We start from the raw sequence: 16,057 nt of genomic DNA, 5'->3' as shown, positions 1-16,057 counted from the left end.
CCTGAGCTGAACTCTGAACCTGGAGGACCAGTGGACCACTCTTAGTCTCGTCTCTACCCTTTGACCTGTTTGCATGGGTGACCCTACCACGAGCCAAAGCACAAGACCCAGCCAACTTAGCTCTCCAGTTCATTTAAGTTTATCAAACCTCCAAACCCTGTGGCAAGGTTGTCCTCTTGGAGGATATCTAATTACAACTTGTAAAGATTTTCTTCAGATGCATGTGGGGGCGTGGATACTGTGGAGCTTCTGTTTTGATGAAGTGTAAGCTTCTGAATTCTTGTTAATTAATGAAACTGCTGCTTCATAAATGATACTGTTTCCACAGTTGTGAACTATTTGTTCTTTCACCTTGTCTGAGCTAGGTTTTGTGGTTGTAAATCTAGGTAATGAAGGTTAATCATTTGACATATTAAAATTTTAATTTCCCTTGAATTAATGCTTCTGTTACTCAAGCTGACAACTTGATAAATGCGATTAGATTAAAACTCCTGAATTTCCAACCTGTTTGTCTTCTGTCCTGGACATTGTATAGGGACAAATATACCATTACTTCCACTCTGTCTGACAAGGAGAATGAATTAGACAAGCAAGAAATTATTGACAAACACAAGAAAATCTGTAGATGCTGGAAATCCAAGCAACACACACAAATCTAGAACATTGCATCCTATTGTCTCTTTGTGATTCAAGTTGTGTTCTCATGATAGAGTTGATGCATGTTTGGAATGAATTATAAGGACCCTAAATGTTAGCTGAATATTAACAATACTATCTAATTACTTGTAAAAAATTTCTTGTATTCCACCTGGGTAGCCTCCAACTAGATGGCATGAATATTGATTTCTCGAACTTCTGGTAATTACCCCCCCCCCCCAGCTCTCCTTCACCATTCCCCATTCCTGTTTCCCTCTATAACCTTATCCTTACTTGCCCATCACCTCTCTCCAGTGCTCCTCCCCTTCCCTTTCTTCCATGGTTTTCTACCCTCTCCTACCAGATTCTCCCTTTTCTCGCATTTATCTCTCTCACCAATCAACTTCCCAGCTCTTTACTTTACACCCCTCCCCCATTTCACCGATCACCTACCACCTTGTACTCTTTTTCCCCCCACCTTCTTACTCTGACTTCTTATCTTTCTTCCCCCAGTCCTGATGAAGGGTCTCAGCTTGAAACATCAACTCTTTACTCTTTTCCATAGATGTTGTCTGGCCTGCTGAGTTCCTCCAGCATTTTATGTATGTTGCCAAGAAATTAATTAAATTGGGTCTAATTTCCAGTTAAATTGGATGCCACATTTCTTGCAAAAAAAAACTGCAAGGTAATCAGGTATATAGAGTAATAATTTTAAATGAGCATATCCAATTTAAATTTGCTGAAAGTATCCGAAATGTGTATCAAAGAATATTTATCAAGCATATCTTGCAGTTTCCATGCTTTCATCTGATAGGGTAACTATAGACCAGTGAGCCTTACGTCTGTGGTGGGAAAGCTGTTGGAAAAGACTCTTAGAGATTGGATCTGTGGGCATTTAGAGAATCATGGTCTGATCAGGGACAGTCAGCATGGCTTTGTGAAGGGCAGATCGTGTCTAACAAGCCTGATAGAGTTCTTTAAGGAGGTGACCAGGCATATAGATGAACCATGTAGTGGATGTGATCTACACAGATTTTAGTAAGGCATTTGACAAGGTTCCGAAAGTCAGAAGTCATGGGATTCAGGGAAGTTTGTCCAGGTGGATTCAGAATTGCCTTGCCTGCAGAAAGCAGAGGGTCATGGTGGAGAGAGTACATTTGGATTGGAGGGTTGTGACTAGTGGTGTCCCACAAGGTTCTGTTCTGGGACCTCTACTTTCCATGATTTTTATTAATGACCTGGATGTGGGGGTAGAAGGGTGGGTTGGCAAGTTGGCAAGTTTGCAGATGACAAAGGTTGGTGGTGTTGCAGGTAGTGCAGAGGATTATCGAAGATTGCAGAGAGACATTGATAGGATGCAGAAGTGGGCTGAGAAGTGGCAGATGAAGTTCAACCTGGAGAAGTGTGAGGTGGTACACTTTGGAAGGACAAACTCCAAGGCAGAGTACAAAGTAAATGGCAGGATACTTGGTAGTGTGGAGGAGCAGAAGGATCTCGGGGTACATGTCCACAGATCCCTGAAAGTTGCCTCACAGGTAGATGGGGTAGTTATGAAAGCTTATGGGGTGTTAGCTTTCATAAGTCAAGGGATAGAGTTTAAGAGTCGCGATGTAATAATGCAGCTCTATAAAACTCTGGTTAGGCCACACTTGGAGTGGTGTGTCCAGTTCTGGTCACCTTGCTATAGGAAGGATATGGAAGCATTGGAAAGGATACAGAGGAGATTTACCAGGATGCTGCCTGGTTTAGGGAGTATGCATTATGACCAGAGAATAAGGGAGCTAGGGCTTTACCCTTTGGAGAGAAGGAGGATGAGAGGAGACATGATAGAGGTATACAAGATATTAAGAGGAATAGACAGAGTGGACAGCCAGCACCTCTTCCCCAGGGCACCATTGCTTAGTACAAGAGGACATGGCTTTAAGGTAAGGGGTGGGAAGTTCAAGGGGGATATTAGAGGAAGGTTTTTTACTGAGTGGTTGGTGTGTGGAATGCACTGCCTGAGTCAGTGGTGGAGGCAGATAACACTAGTGAAATTTAAGAGACTACTAGACAGGTATATGGAGGAATTTAAGGTGGGATGTTATATGGGAGGCAGGGTTTAAGGGTTGGCACAACAGTATGGGCCAAAGGGCCTGTACTGTGCTGTATTATTCTATGTTTTTTAAAATTCTGAGCTACAGTTTTAGCACAGGATTGATGACGTTTGAAAAGGTACATTTTTCTGGAAAAATAATGCCCTTACCAAGCTAGTTTTGAAGTATAGTTAGTGTTGAATTTTTAAAGTTATTTCATTCATTTCTGGGTTTGAGGTGAGGCCAGAGTGATAATAATTATTGCCTATCCCTTTTTGGTCTGGTAGTGAGCTGCCTCCTGGAACTTCTGCAGTCATTCCACTGAAGATGTGCTATTAATGGAGGTGGTACCAGGATTTGGATGCAGTGACAATAAAGGATCAGAGATATTGGTGTCTGACTTGGAGAGAGATCATGTTTCCTATGCATCTTCTGCTGTATCCCCTTTGCGCTATCATTATTTACTCACAATAACCACAGCCACTGCATGCTGGTAACAGAGGGAACAGATATTCGGTGTGACTGATATGGTGCCTTTCAAGTAGATTGCAGTACTCTGATTGTGCCAGGGTTTCTGGGAGTTTGTGTGGTGCCCACTCATCCAGACACCCGGGATGTGTCATATTGATGGTCGGAAGTCTTAGGGTGTGAGGAACTGAATTTTTCTTGGGATACTGAGCCTGTGATCTGCTCTGGTGGCCATGTTATTGTGATTAGTCCAGTTAAGATCCTGATCAATAGTGATTCCCACTATATTAAATAAAGGAGTCTTGGCAATGATAATACCATTGAATGTCAATGATTTGTTTTAAGACTTGCTCTTGTTGAAGCAGTTCGCTGCCTGGCACTTTTGTTGGGTCAGTGGTACTTGCAATTTATCAATTGATGCCTGCTCAGCAACGTTGTTAAGGACCTTGCCCGTAACGGTGTACTGTCTCCTTGCATTTACCCTACCAGAGTGCAACACCTCACATTTTTCTGGGTTAAGCTCCATCTGCCATTTCTCAGCCCATACCTGCAACTGATCTATATTGTGCTGTAATCTTTGCCAGTCTTCTACGCTATCCACAACTCCACCAATCTTGGTATCGTCTGCAAATTTACTAACCCGCTCATCTACATTTTCATCCAGGTCATTTATATACATCACAAACAGCAGAGGTCCCAGCACAGATCACCACAGAACTCCGCTAATCACAGACCTCCAATTTGAGTAATTCGACTTTCAACCACTACCCTCTGTCTTCCATGCACAAACAGTTTCTGGATCCAACTAGTCAATTCGCTGCGGATCCCATGCATCTTAATCCTATGGATTAGCCTCCCACGAGGGGCTTTGTCAAATGCCTTACTAAAATCCATGTAGACAGCATCCACTGCCCCAGCCTCATCAGTCTCTCTTGCCACCTTGTCAAAAAAACTGTTCTCATTGTCCCAGTGGCTATTAGGAGGTCTGCAGTACAATCCATCAATGTGATTGTACCCTTCCTGTTTCTGAGTTCCACCCAAATTGTCTCGGTGTCTGACCCCTCCATTATGTTTCCTCTGGTATTGTGATATTATCCCTGATTAGCTTTCTAACCCCTCTTTTACCTCCTCTATCTTTTCTAAAACTTTGAAAACTAGGTACATTTATCATCCATTCTTGTCCCTCTCTCAAGCAGCATTAGCAAACTTCTCCGCCAGGAGATTGGTTCACCTCCATTTCAGGTGCAACCTTCCCTAGAAAAGGTTACAGTGATCCAAGAATTTGAAACCCTGTCCCCTACACCATCTCTGCAGCCACTCATTTATCCATGCTATCATCCCATCTTGCCTGCATTAGCCTGTGGCACAGGGAGTAATCTGGAGATTACAACCCCCGAAGACCTTATCTTCGGTCATTTTCCTAACTCTATACTCACTGCGAAGGACTTCCCCTTAAGTACCACAACCTCAGGCTGTTTCCCCTCCCTCTTGAGAATATCCTTCAGTTCCTCTGATACATCATGAACCCAAGCACCCGGGAGGTAACACACCGCCCTGGTGACTCTTGCAGCCACAGAATCTCCTTTCTGTCCCCCTAACTATTAAGTTCCCTATGACTACCGCACTGCCTGACTTTACCCTTCCCTTTCGAGGTTTAGAGCTGGCCACAGTGCCACCAGCCTGGCAGCTGCTGCCATGATCTGATGAGTCATTCTCCCCTCCCCAGCAGTATCTCAATGGGTATACATGTTGCTGAGGGGAATGGCCTCGGGGGCACCCTGCACTGATCTCTTGGTAGTTATCCATCTACTGTCCGAAGCCTGTATTCTGGGTGTGACCACATCTTCAAAACCTCATCTCTAGTATCTTCGGCCTCCTGAATGATCCTGAGCAGATCCAACTCCAGTCTCTGTTCTTTTTCTTTAGCGCTCCTGTTGGGCTCTGCTGCTGTTCTGAATGCAAATTTTCTTGACATCTCTTCTTTCTCTTATTTGCTTAGTTGCTTGTACGTTATTACTGACTAGATGTTAGAGCACTCCATTTGCTGTGAGATTGCCTAGTTCTGGTCACTGCTTTTTTCATTTGGAATCCTGTTTGACTTGATCGAGATATTAAATGTTGGTCTTATGGGTTAGCAGTAGATGCTTAGCATTTGGGTGAATCCTCTCTTTTTGTTTCTTCTAGGATAATTTTAATGGTCTTCCAGTAGACACTTATCAGCCATTCAACAACTTCCAGCCAACAAACTTTGGAGGTAATCCACCTCCAATTCCAACGCAGCCACCAACATATGAATCTGTAAGTTGCTGAGGTTCTTTGGCAAGAATAGACTCCAGTGTGGACAATAGGAAGAGTGGATATTCAGGAAAGATGTTTCAATTGTACCTGTTCTTTCAATCATGCATTAACCCTCTTAATAACCATTGCCTGTCATATGTGGTGTTTAAACTATTAACCTTGCACGATGTATGGCATTATTACCCTTTCTATTGTGCTTAAGAGAAATTTAAAATGCTTGTCAGCATGACTTTATGTCCGCGCTCGATTTCTGACATTTTATTTGCAAATGGCCTCTCTAGTACTTCAAATTAGAATATTTACCTATTCACATAACTGAAAACTGAGAATCATTTTACCAATCAGATTGGCTTGCTGTTTTGCAGGCCTCATTAAGCAAAATGGTGATTTCCTCATGTATAAATCAAAAGTAATATTTATGAATTTATTTCGTGGAGATGTCATGCTTAGAAAGGTCTGTGCGTTCAGAATGCTTAGAAACAATGGTACTTTATTCATAGAAATTTTTGATTTGAATGATTTAAGAAAATCTTAGAGCTTTGTTTTCTTGGTAATACTTCCAGGTTTTGTGTATGCTAACGTTTATACAGAAGTAAATATTTTTACTAGTGAAACTTAAGAATCTATATGGCTACATTCATATTTTCGCTGTTCTTAACATCAGTATTCAAAAAGTACAGTTGCTTTGCACCGAAGTAGGTAGATGGTCACATGAGTCAGCTTTCTGTATAAAGATGCTTTGGAGATTGATAGGATACTCTCAGTTCTGGCCTCCCACCAAATAATATGGCAGGAGGATAGACTATGTAGGCAGAACAGCTGTCTGAGAGGAGATTGGAGGAGGCTTGGTGTGCAGGCACTGTTGTGTACCATAGAGCTTGAGATGCTGCCGGTGCTGAAGTCTGGGACAACAAAGAATGCAGAAGAATTCAATGGGTCAAGTAGCATCAGTTTTTAAAATTTGCTGCCTTGTGAATTGTCTATTTTGATACATAGCAATTTTATATACAGTGGATTCTGGTTAACTGGGCCATTAGTTAATCAAGGCAGCCGTTTATTTGGGACAACTTTTAAAGAACCAAGCTATTCAAGAAAGTTGCTGGGTTCCCTTCATTTATTTGGGGCACTCTAGACACTGTGCCATTTATTTGGGGCAGGAGACTTGCCAAACAGGTTTTAACTTGCATCAGTCTCACTCACTTGTGTTTTTTAAAAAAAAAGGGATTTTTGTCACTAGTTGGCGAGAAATAAGCAATAAGACAATTTGGAACTATTTTGCTCACTGTGGTTTTAAGCATTCAGGCTTGGAGATGCCAGAAACGACCAGGATTGAAAATGAAACAATTTCACTACTTCAACAAATTAAGAACTATGAAGAATTTGAAGGCAGTAACAATCATCTTGAATGTTACAATGAAAATGAAGATTTGTAGGATACAGTCATCAATAGCATTGTATGAAGGCAGTCCATTATCTTTAGGTGCCTGTGCTGATATTGTTCATTGTGCACACTGGGTGAATTCCTCTGTCGGTAACTAACAAAGTAATGTGCAGTTTTATAGTACTGTAGAACTATTGGTAGTGTTTCATTTAAATACATAATTTGTTACTCATTTTGTCTCTTTAATAACTTTTTTAAAAATCTATTTCCATGAACCTGGCTAATTGAGGCAGCCACCGAATTGGGAAATATGTACTGGTCCCAATGTGTCCCGGTTAGCCAGAATCCACTGTATTTATAATTGCAGTTAAAAGGAAAATGTTGACTGGATGTTTAATGACCCTTCGTAATTCCATATGTTGCCTGGAATTTGCTAATTTTGTTAATGATTTTGACATCTTGCCGGTAATGTGGGAAAGCCTGTTAAAATGCATTAAGGAAGTAAGTGAAAGTTTGGTTGAAATTTATTGTCTTGAGGCTTTGGTAGGTCAGATGGAGGATTTTACAAGGATTTTGTTGCCGTTAAAAGTTACTTGCTTAAAGGTTAATTATTTAAGTTGGAATTGGTAGATGGGTGGAGAGTACAATGTGACGAGAATACACATAGATAAGATGTTAGCTGTCCTGTGTGATCAGCGGTTGGTCTGCCACCTGTCTTCAAGAGAGAGATAAGGAACACAATGAAACAGCATCTGGAGATGTGTAATGAAGGGACGGGAGAGAGAGAGCTGTCTGGAGCGGCTCCCCCTTTGAACCCTAAACTGTTTGAAGTGATGGGCAGGCGATACCCCAGCAGGGGGATAAAAAGGGACCGGTTCGCTAAGGCAGGACACACGACACCCGAGGTAACGAGACCCTGGAAGCGGTGCACCTCTCACGAGTCGGTGGGCAGTATCGGACAACGCACAGGGTGGAAAGGTACGATCAGCAGGAACCCGGTGTGTGTCCGCCCTTGCTTGGGTGCCGGGTTCACTGCAGAGGATCGACCGCATCTGGAGGAGGGGTCACAGTCGGTGACCTCAGGTGACATCACCAAGGACCTGCCCAAAAGCTGCTTGTGAGCAATTATCGCCGGTCTGTGAGTGGAAGCCGTTTCTGACTGATCAGTCGTTCCCGTTCTCTCTCTCTCTCTCTCTCTCCCCCCACGTTGTCCATCGCCATGGCAACGATTACTGCGAACTGAACTAAATTGGACTGAACTTTTGTGTCACTTTGAAATTTGGTCATTTACCCCTAGACAACGATAGAGCTTGATTGATGCTGTTATCTTAATTCTGTGCACATGTGTGTTTATCATTGCTGAACTGTTGCATTTATTATCCTTTCGATTACTGTGTTGCTTGTTTCTTTAATAAAACTTTCTTAGTTCGGGGTACGTAACAACAACAATATTGAAAAATCAGCGCTGGAACTCATTGGACAAGAACCATGCCTAGAGCAGTTTATATTAAGAGCAAATTGTTTTGTTAACTTTGAGGAGAATGTTAATAGACAGTGTGAATGTTAATGATGTTGCTTGAACAGAGAATGTGGTGCCTGTACTTTGGTAGCAGCAGCAATCCATCTTTGCTTGCTGCTCTCCTATGACTTCGGTCCTTACTTTCATTGTGTAGATCTATCAATGTGAACTGCTTGGATAAAGTTGCCTCTAATTATAATGGCATTGTATTTGCATGCTGGCTTTTAGTTTAACAGGCTGTCCAAAATAATAGATATTTTTTTCTAGCATTTGGATACATTCAAAAACATTGTAAACCATAATTAGTCAATCTGTTCATAGACCCAGATCCCTCTGCCTAATCAAGTTTATTGATGCTTCTTCCTGTTTTTTTTTTAAAGATATGGTTCTGTCCTTTTCTATTTCTTAAGTTGAAGGATTGTGTCAATGAAGACTGGCTTCTGGCTTGGCCTTCCACTGATGAGATGGTAGATGAGAAACGCTGAGGTGTGCATGAGCTAGAGTCTCAGGAGATGTGTTCTTAAAGGATGTAGGCTTTAGGATGCTGTTTAGAAGATGAAACGTAGATGATTATTGAAGTTGGAATTAAATCATCTGCAACTACGAAGTGTACAAGGCTTGTAACTTACATTTTATCTGGATTACCCTTACCATCTGTAGAAACATTAATGAATCAGGCTGATTGGTTAATTCAAGGTGAATTCAAGGCCTAATTGCCTTGGATAGTAGATTGGAAAATATTTAACCGTTGATTTGGATCTGTGCTTCTGTCACAAAATCAAACTTAACTCTTGGCTTAAAGTATCATCAGCCACTTAATATGTGCACTCGAGTAAGATTCAAAGCATGTCATGTTGAAATTGATTTCTCATTCCAGACATATTGATGCAGACCACAGCTACTAGCTAGGCATATGCTTCCCTGTTGCCTACCTCACAGCATGCAATTGGCAGTGATTTTAATGCTGTTAAAATTTGACTTGACAAAATTAGTGACAATTGATTTTGTTTAATAGATTGATGATGCTAACAGTGCTGACACTCATTTGCCTTCTTCCAAGCTTCCTGGTAAGCAATAGATATATTTGGCTTAATAGTTTTTGAAATAGAAATGTTTCTGTGATTAATGTCAGCAGAGGTGAAGTTACATTCTACATATTTTTGTCACCATTGTTTAGGTCCTTCAGCACCAGTTGCTGCACCTCGAAAGATGCATGGACCTGCTGCTCCTGGCCCAAGCGACTTTATTTTTGATAACACAACACTACCAGAGTTGCCCTCTGTGCCTGACACCTTACCGACAACATCTGTGGGTGGCACCTCTACAGCTTCAGAAGACATTGATTTTGATGATCTCTCTCGTAGATTTGAGGACTTGAAGAAAAAAACCTAATTGTCTTGATGATTATATTCTTCACTTTTCAGATTAATTCTAAATTCACCAATGTTTCTCTGCTAGAGCCTGAAAGCTTTATAATGGAACCAGATGCTGTGTATGCTGGAATATTAACACTCCTTGAAAACATTTTTGGCTTTTTTTTTTGAATTGATGCAATAGAGCTTTCAGATATTATTCTATCAGATGATGTTTGTATTTACGGGGGAGTTATTAAACTAAATGGAGTGCAATGGTTTAAATCCAGTTTTGGCAATGTCTTCACATCTTTTATACTTGGTTGAATGCTTCTCTCTCTCATACACTTCAGCAGGACTGTTGAGGGCATTTGGAAACAGTGTACATTGTATTGACAGCTGACATTTGACCTTGTCATGTCAAATTGCATTGGAGAAAGCAAAATGCTTATCCTGACAAAATGAGTTGTTGGTACCATTTGGTAATATTGTAAATACTTTTCATGTAGTTATTTATGCAGTATCCTGTGTACTCCAAAAAAAAAACCAACAATGTGGTTTCTATTTATGGGTGGGTAATCCTTATGTAATTTAGTCTAATTTGAACTTAATCTGTCAGAAAGATTCTTTCACTTGTTTTACCGCAGCCTTTTAAGTATTAAATTTGGGATTTTCAGCATTTGAAATAATCATACTTAATGTCCATGTAGCAACTTTTAACAAACTAAGTGCATTTCTGAAGTTTATAAAGCTTCCTAATCAACAAAATCTAAAATATTTTCGGATTCACATTGCGCAGATTATATTTTTTGGTCACTTTAAATTGTCCAAGGTCTGAGAAAACTTTTACTGCAGGAGTATATGCTAATTTTGGGTGGAGTACTGAAGTCTTAAAAACTGACCTATCAACAGTTATTCAAATGCCATTCTCTTTTTATATAGTATAAAAATACAAGACCATCAAGTTGTTGTTTTACTTACCAGTTAATTCCTTAAAATGCATATTACTTCATCACTTAATGCTACATTTCTGCTGAGCCCAGCCAATGCTAAAAACTCTGGAAAGACTACTGTGCTGTTTATCCCTCTGCCCCAGCTAGGGGTGTCTAAGAATGAAATATTCATTCAGTTTTACAACAGGTTTCTCAATCTTAGTGGGGTAACCTTTGGTGAAGTAACTCATTATTAGAAACTTGTCTATGGCAGCAGTGGCACACTTACTGGGAGTTCACTGTCCTATGCCTGTTTTTTTCATTGAGAAATATGTAATGCAGCAAGATTACTGAAGATAAAGTGGAAAAAATGCATTACCTTCCAGAAACTTAAGAATGGCTGTTGGCCCCCCCAGACTCTTTTACTTGTTCCTGTACTTCTCAATAATTCCACTAATTGATGATTGTAATTAGACACTAGAGCAAAATCCAATAAATGGTGTGGCTGAGATGGTCTCTGTGTATAAACTGATAATTGTTCAAATTTAACCTGCCAATTTGTGTCCTGAGTTTCCTACTTCCTGCACAGTCAGGCATATTTTGTTCATGTCATCAAGATTCTTCTCAGGCAACGTACTCATCCTTTACACCAGTTTGAAACAATGATTGTTTAACTTGTATATTTTCTTTCCAACTGGAATGGTTTCTTATAACTGCCAATAGAGTGGATGAAGCAACAATATTAATGAACTCTGATTTTCCAGAGTTGATTTGTGCATGCATGCATCAATGATTGATGTGTACAAGGTTGTAAAATTGCCTTCAAACATTGAGTAGCTAACCAACAGTCAGGTGGCAGGTTCATTTGTTTAACATCTACTGTTGAGTGGAAGTGCTGAATACAGAATAAACGAATTATTGTAAAAGTTCTTTTAATAAGACTACTCATTATTTTCTCCTTGTAATACATTGATTAATTTGATTTCCTGCAGTATATTCTGATTATTCTTGACAAATGAAGTTTTGAAGGCCTTATTAGTGTCTAACTTTACAAGAAAGTGTAGATGGTGTACATTATTCTGTTAATTATATGTTTAAACATTACTAAATAAAACAGTTTAAAAAGCTGCCGATGGTTGTAATTGTCCAGTTAGTTCTATTTAAGAGTGCATATTTTCCAGTCCATTTGAACACTTGTGCAGAATTACAACTCGAATTATATTCAATTTGGACAGTGGCATTACCCTACATGTGCTTTGGACAACACCTACAATCTGGCTTCTAGTTTCAGATTTCAGGAAAGGTTGTGTTAAAATTCCTTTTGGAGTGACCATTGTGTGTGTGTGGGTCATTGTAGGAGTGGGAACTTGAGGCTTTGGTGTGGAGGCGCAGGTGAGTACCAGATAAGAACGGGTCAGATTTTTTTTTATATAGGTAAAGAAACACGCTAAATTACAGCTGTTGAAGTAGGGATGCAGAATCAGGTGATGTGGGAGCTGTTGGACCCCACGGTGGTTCCTGGTGACCACACCTTCAGCATGTTTTGGTTACTCGATGAACCCTGGCTGGAAGCTAATGATCTAGAACCTGAGCATCAGGGAGGGGGAGAATTATCTGTATACTCTTTCAGGAGGCAGCCACATCCGTTAGATTAACTACTTCAGATTCAGTCTGTGGTCAGGGACAATAGGGTGTGACTACGAGTTAGGCAGGTATGGGTATCCAGGAGACAGTGCTGGAGGTCGTCTAACAGGTCTGAGATTCTTGCTCCCTGTGAGGATGAGAGCGGGAGTTGTACCAATGATGAGCAATTGCATTGTGGTTCAGAGCCACTCAAGAGGGAGAGAGAAGAGAAATGTAGTTGTAATTTGGGATAGCATTGTTGGGGGAACAGATGGAATTCTCTCACAAGAGTTGAGCGTCCCAAAGGCTGTGTTGCCTGCCTGATGCCCCAGGTTCAGGACACTCATCTAAGTGCTGAGGAATTTGGAATGAGAGTGAAAAGATCCCGTTGTCATCCATGTGGGTACCAATGATATAGGAAGAACAAGGAAAAAGATTTTGATGGAATTTGAGCAGCTAAGGACTAAGTTTAAGAACACAAAGAAAAAGGCAATAATCTCTGGATTGTTACCTGAGCCATGTACAAATTGGTACAGGGTTAATAAGATCAGAGGGTGAAATGTTTACTTCAAAAGATCAGCGTGGGAGAGGTGGGTTTGAATTTGTGGGACATTGGCACCAGTATTGAGAAAGAAGGGAGCTGTTTCAATGGGAAGCAGTCTGGCTGAACCATGCTGGGACCAGGATCCTGGAGGACTGCATAACTAGGGCTTTAAACTAAATATTGAGACAGGAGGGAATGGGGTGGGTTCAACAGCTGGAAGAAGTATGGATAAAGTAAAAGGGCAGGTAAGGTTACTGAAGTCTTCAGAATAAGAAATATGACAAAGTTGAGAGAAGAATTTAACCTGAGGCACCAGGGAGACAAAATTAAGAAGAATGGTGGTGAATACGGGACTGAAGGTGTTGTATTTGAATGTTCTCAATATATAAAATACGGATCTTGTAGCACAGTTAGAGATTGGTAGGTGTGGTTTCTGAGCACCACAGAGTCATGGTTGAATGAAGATCACAGCTGGGAGCTTAACATTTAAGAAAACACATCCTTTCAAAAGGATAGGTAGGTGGACAGAAGGGTAAAAATAAACAAAATCTAATCCTTAAAGTGATATGGGCTCAGAAGGTGCAGAAACCATGTGGGTAGCTAAGAAACTGCAAGGTAAAAAGACCCAGATGGAATTTATATACAGTCCTCAAAAGCTGTAGCCTGAATGTGGGGTACAAATTACAATAGGAGAGAGAGAAAAGGCATGTAAAAAAAAAAGGTAGGTAATTTCAATATTCAGGTAGATTGGGTAAATCAGGTAGGTACAGAAACCCAAGAATAGGAATTTGTAGAAGTCCTACAACATGACTCTCTTAGAGCAACTTGTGGTTAACCCCACTAGAAAAAAAACATTTCTGGATTTTGTGTTATGCAGTGAACCATATTTGTTTTGGGAGCTTAAGGTAAAGGAACCCTTAGGAGTAACGATCATAATATAGGATTCACCATGTAATTTCAGATGGAGAATAAAATCAGATGTATCAGTATTGAGTAAAGATAATTACAGAGGTATGAGAGAGGAGCTGGTCAAAATTGATTGGAAGAGGACGCTAGCAGGTATGATGGTAGAGCAGTAATGGCTGGGGTTTCTAGAAGTAATTTAGAAGACAGAATCAGTTCATCCCAAGCAGAAGCACTCTAAAGGGTGGTTCAGGCAATCATGACTGACGAAGTCAAATGCAGTATGGTAGCAAAAGAAGGGCATACCATATACTTTGTAGCAAAAAATAGTCAAAGCAAGAGGATTAGGAGGATTTTAAAAATGATTCAAATGCAATAATGAAAGAAAAGATGAAAAATGAAGGTAAGCTAGTCAATAATATAAAATATGATACCAAAAGTTTTTTCAGATATACTGTATAAAGAGTAAAAGAGGCAAGAATGCACATTAGACTACTGGAACGGTAGTAATGGTGAATAAAGAAATGGTGGATGAATTAAGTATTTTGCATCAGCCTTCACCGTGTAACACACCAGCGATATTTGAACCGGTTGGATAAATCACTGTTTATGGATCAGATGGGTTACACCTCAGAATTCTGAAAGTGTAGTTGAAGAGATTGTGTAAGCATTAATACTGTAGTGATCTTTCAAGAATCACTAGATCTGGAATGGTTCCGGAGGACTAAGAAGGGAGGGAGGCAAAGACAGGAGATTTAGATCAGTTAGTCTGACTTCATGGTTGGTAAGACGTTCAAGTCTATTATTAAGAATGAAGTTTCATGGTACTTAGAGGCACACAATAAAATAGGCCAATACAGGTCGACCTTCACTAATCCGGCACCACTGGGACCTGAGAAGTGCCGAATTACAGAAGGATCACATTAAGCATAATCAGTGCCGGATTATCGAAGGAACCGGATTACAGGTAGTTGGATTAGTGAAGGTCGACCTGTACCAGCATGGTTTCCTTAAAGAAACATCTTCTCTGACTAATCTGTTGGAATTCTTCGACGAAGTAACAGAGAGGACAGACAAAGGAGGGTTCGTGGATGGTGGTTACTTGGATTTTCAGAAGGCCTTTGACATGAGGCTGCTAAACAAGATACTAGCATGGATAGAAAGCAAAGAGTGGGAATAAAGGGGGCTGATCTAGTTGACAAGCAGTGTTCCACAGAGGTCAGTGTTAGCTCTGCTACTTTTCACGTTACATGTTAATATTCTGGATGACAGAAGTGTTAGCTTCGCAGATGATGCAAAGGTAGGTGGAGGGGCAGGTTGAAGCAAGGAGTATGCTGAAAGACTTGAACAGATTAGGGAATGGGAAAAAACTGGCAGATGGAATATAGTGTAGGGAAGTGTATGGTCAAGCACTTTACTAGGAGGAATAAAGGCAAAGACTATTTTTTAAACAGGGAGTAAATTCAGAAATCAAGGAGCAAAGGGGTTTGGGAGTCCTAGTGCAGTATTTCCTAGCTAGAGGTTAACTCGCAGGTTGAGTTGTAGTAAGGAAGGCAAATACAAGGTTAGCATACATTTTGAGAGGACTACTAGAATATAAAAACAAGGATGTAATGCTGATGCTTTAGAAGACATTTATCAGACCATATTTGGAGTATTGTGCCCCATATCTAAGAAAGGATGTGCAGAGGAAGAGGTCCAGAGGAGGATCACAAGAATAATCCTGGGAATGGAAGGGATAATATATGAGGAGCACTTGCTGGGTCTGGGCCTGTACTCAACCTAGATAAAGTGGACATTCCTATAGCATGAACCATCAGTTTAAAACAAGTGTCGGCAATCTTTTTGCTTCTGTGGGCCAGATCGCGTATTAATGAGTGGACGGTGGGCCAGATAAATTCCATAAAGAACTTGAAATATGGGAATTATCCATTTAAGTACAAAGAATTCAGTTTAGTTGCAATTTATGTCAATCAAGGCATCTTTTGAATCTATTAAAAGGACACAAAGAATCTTGAAACATAAAACGTATGAACATGATGCATTGAATGGTAGTAAATTAAGTATAATAAAAAAGAAAATTTTAATGCAAACATTTGATAAATCAATGTGAAACTTAATGCTGTTTGTTTCAAAACTAGCATTCATTCACTCAACTTCATCTTTCCTTACTTGCCCAGTAAACTTGTTAAAATTCCACTATGGCGAGTCTCGTAATGTCGCCTGTTATTTGCCACCGTCTTCACAGCAACATTTTCTAGGCAAATGAGACAAACTGGTTTCCCAGCTTGCTCAGTGAAGAAGTAATCTAGTGTCCAAGTGTCCT

At 40.3% G+C, this 16,057-nt stretch overlaps 1 protein-coding gene across 3 annotated transcripts in view; it reads left to right on the top strand.

Moving 5' to 3' along the window:
• Window positions 1-11,786, top strand: part of ist1 (IST1 factor associated with ESCRT-III) — a 29,973-nt gene extending 18,187 nt beyond the window's left edge. For 2 of the 3 annotated variants that reach the window (XM_063067077.1, XM_063067076.1), the window contains exons 8-10: window positions 5,364-5,477; window positions 9,393-9,444; window positions 9,555-11,786. In XM_063067077.1, coding sequence (XP_062923147.1) covers window positions 5,364-5,477; window positions 9,393-9,444; window positions 9,555-9,769 — 381 coding nt within the window. In that variant the 3' untranslated portion in view covers window positions 9,770-11,786. Of the gene's footprint in view, window positions 1-5,363; window positions 5,478-8,757; window positions 8,864-9,392; window positions 9,445-9,554 lie in introns of those variants that run through there. The other variant, XM_063067078.1, reaches the window with a different exon arrangement.
• Window positions 11,787-16,057: the final 4,271 nt, after the last annotated feature.

This window comes from Mobula hypostoma, chromosome 14, assembly GCF_963921235.1.
Source record: "Mobula hypostoma chromosome 14, sMobHyp1.1, whole genome shotgun sequence".
NCBI lineage: Eukaryota > Metazoa > Chordata > Chondrichthyes > Myliobatiformes > Myliobatidae > Mobula > Mobula hypostoma.
The sequence above is the reverse complement of the archived record's forward strand: the minus strand, read 5'-3'. Positions and strand labels throughout refer to the sequence as shown.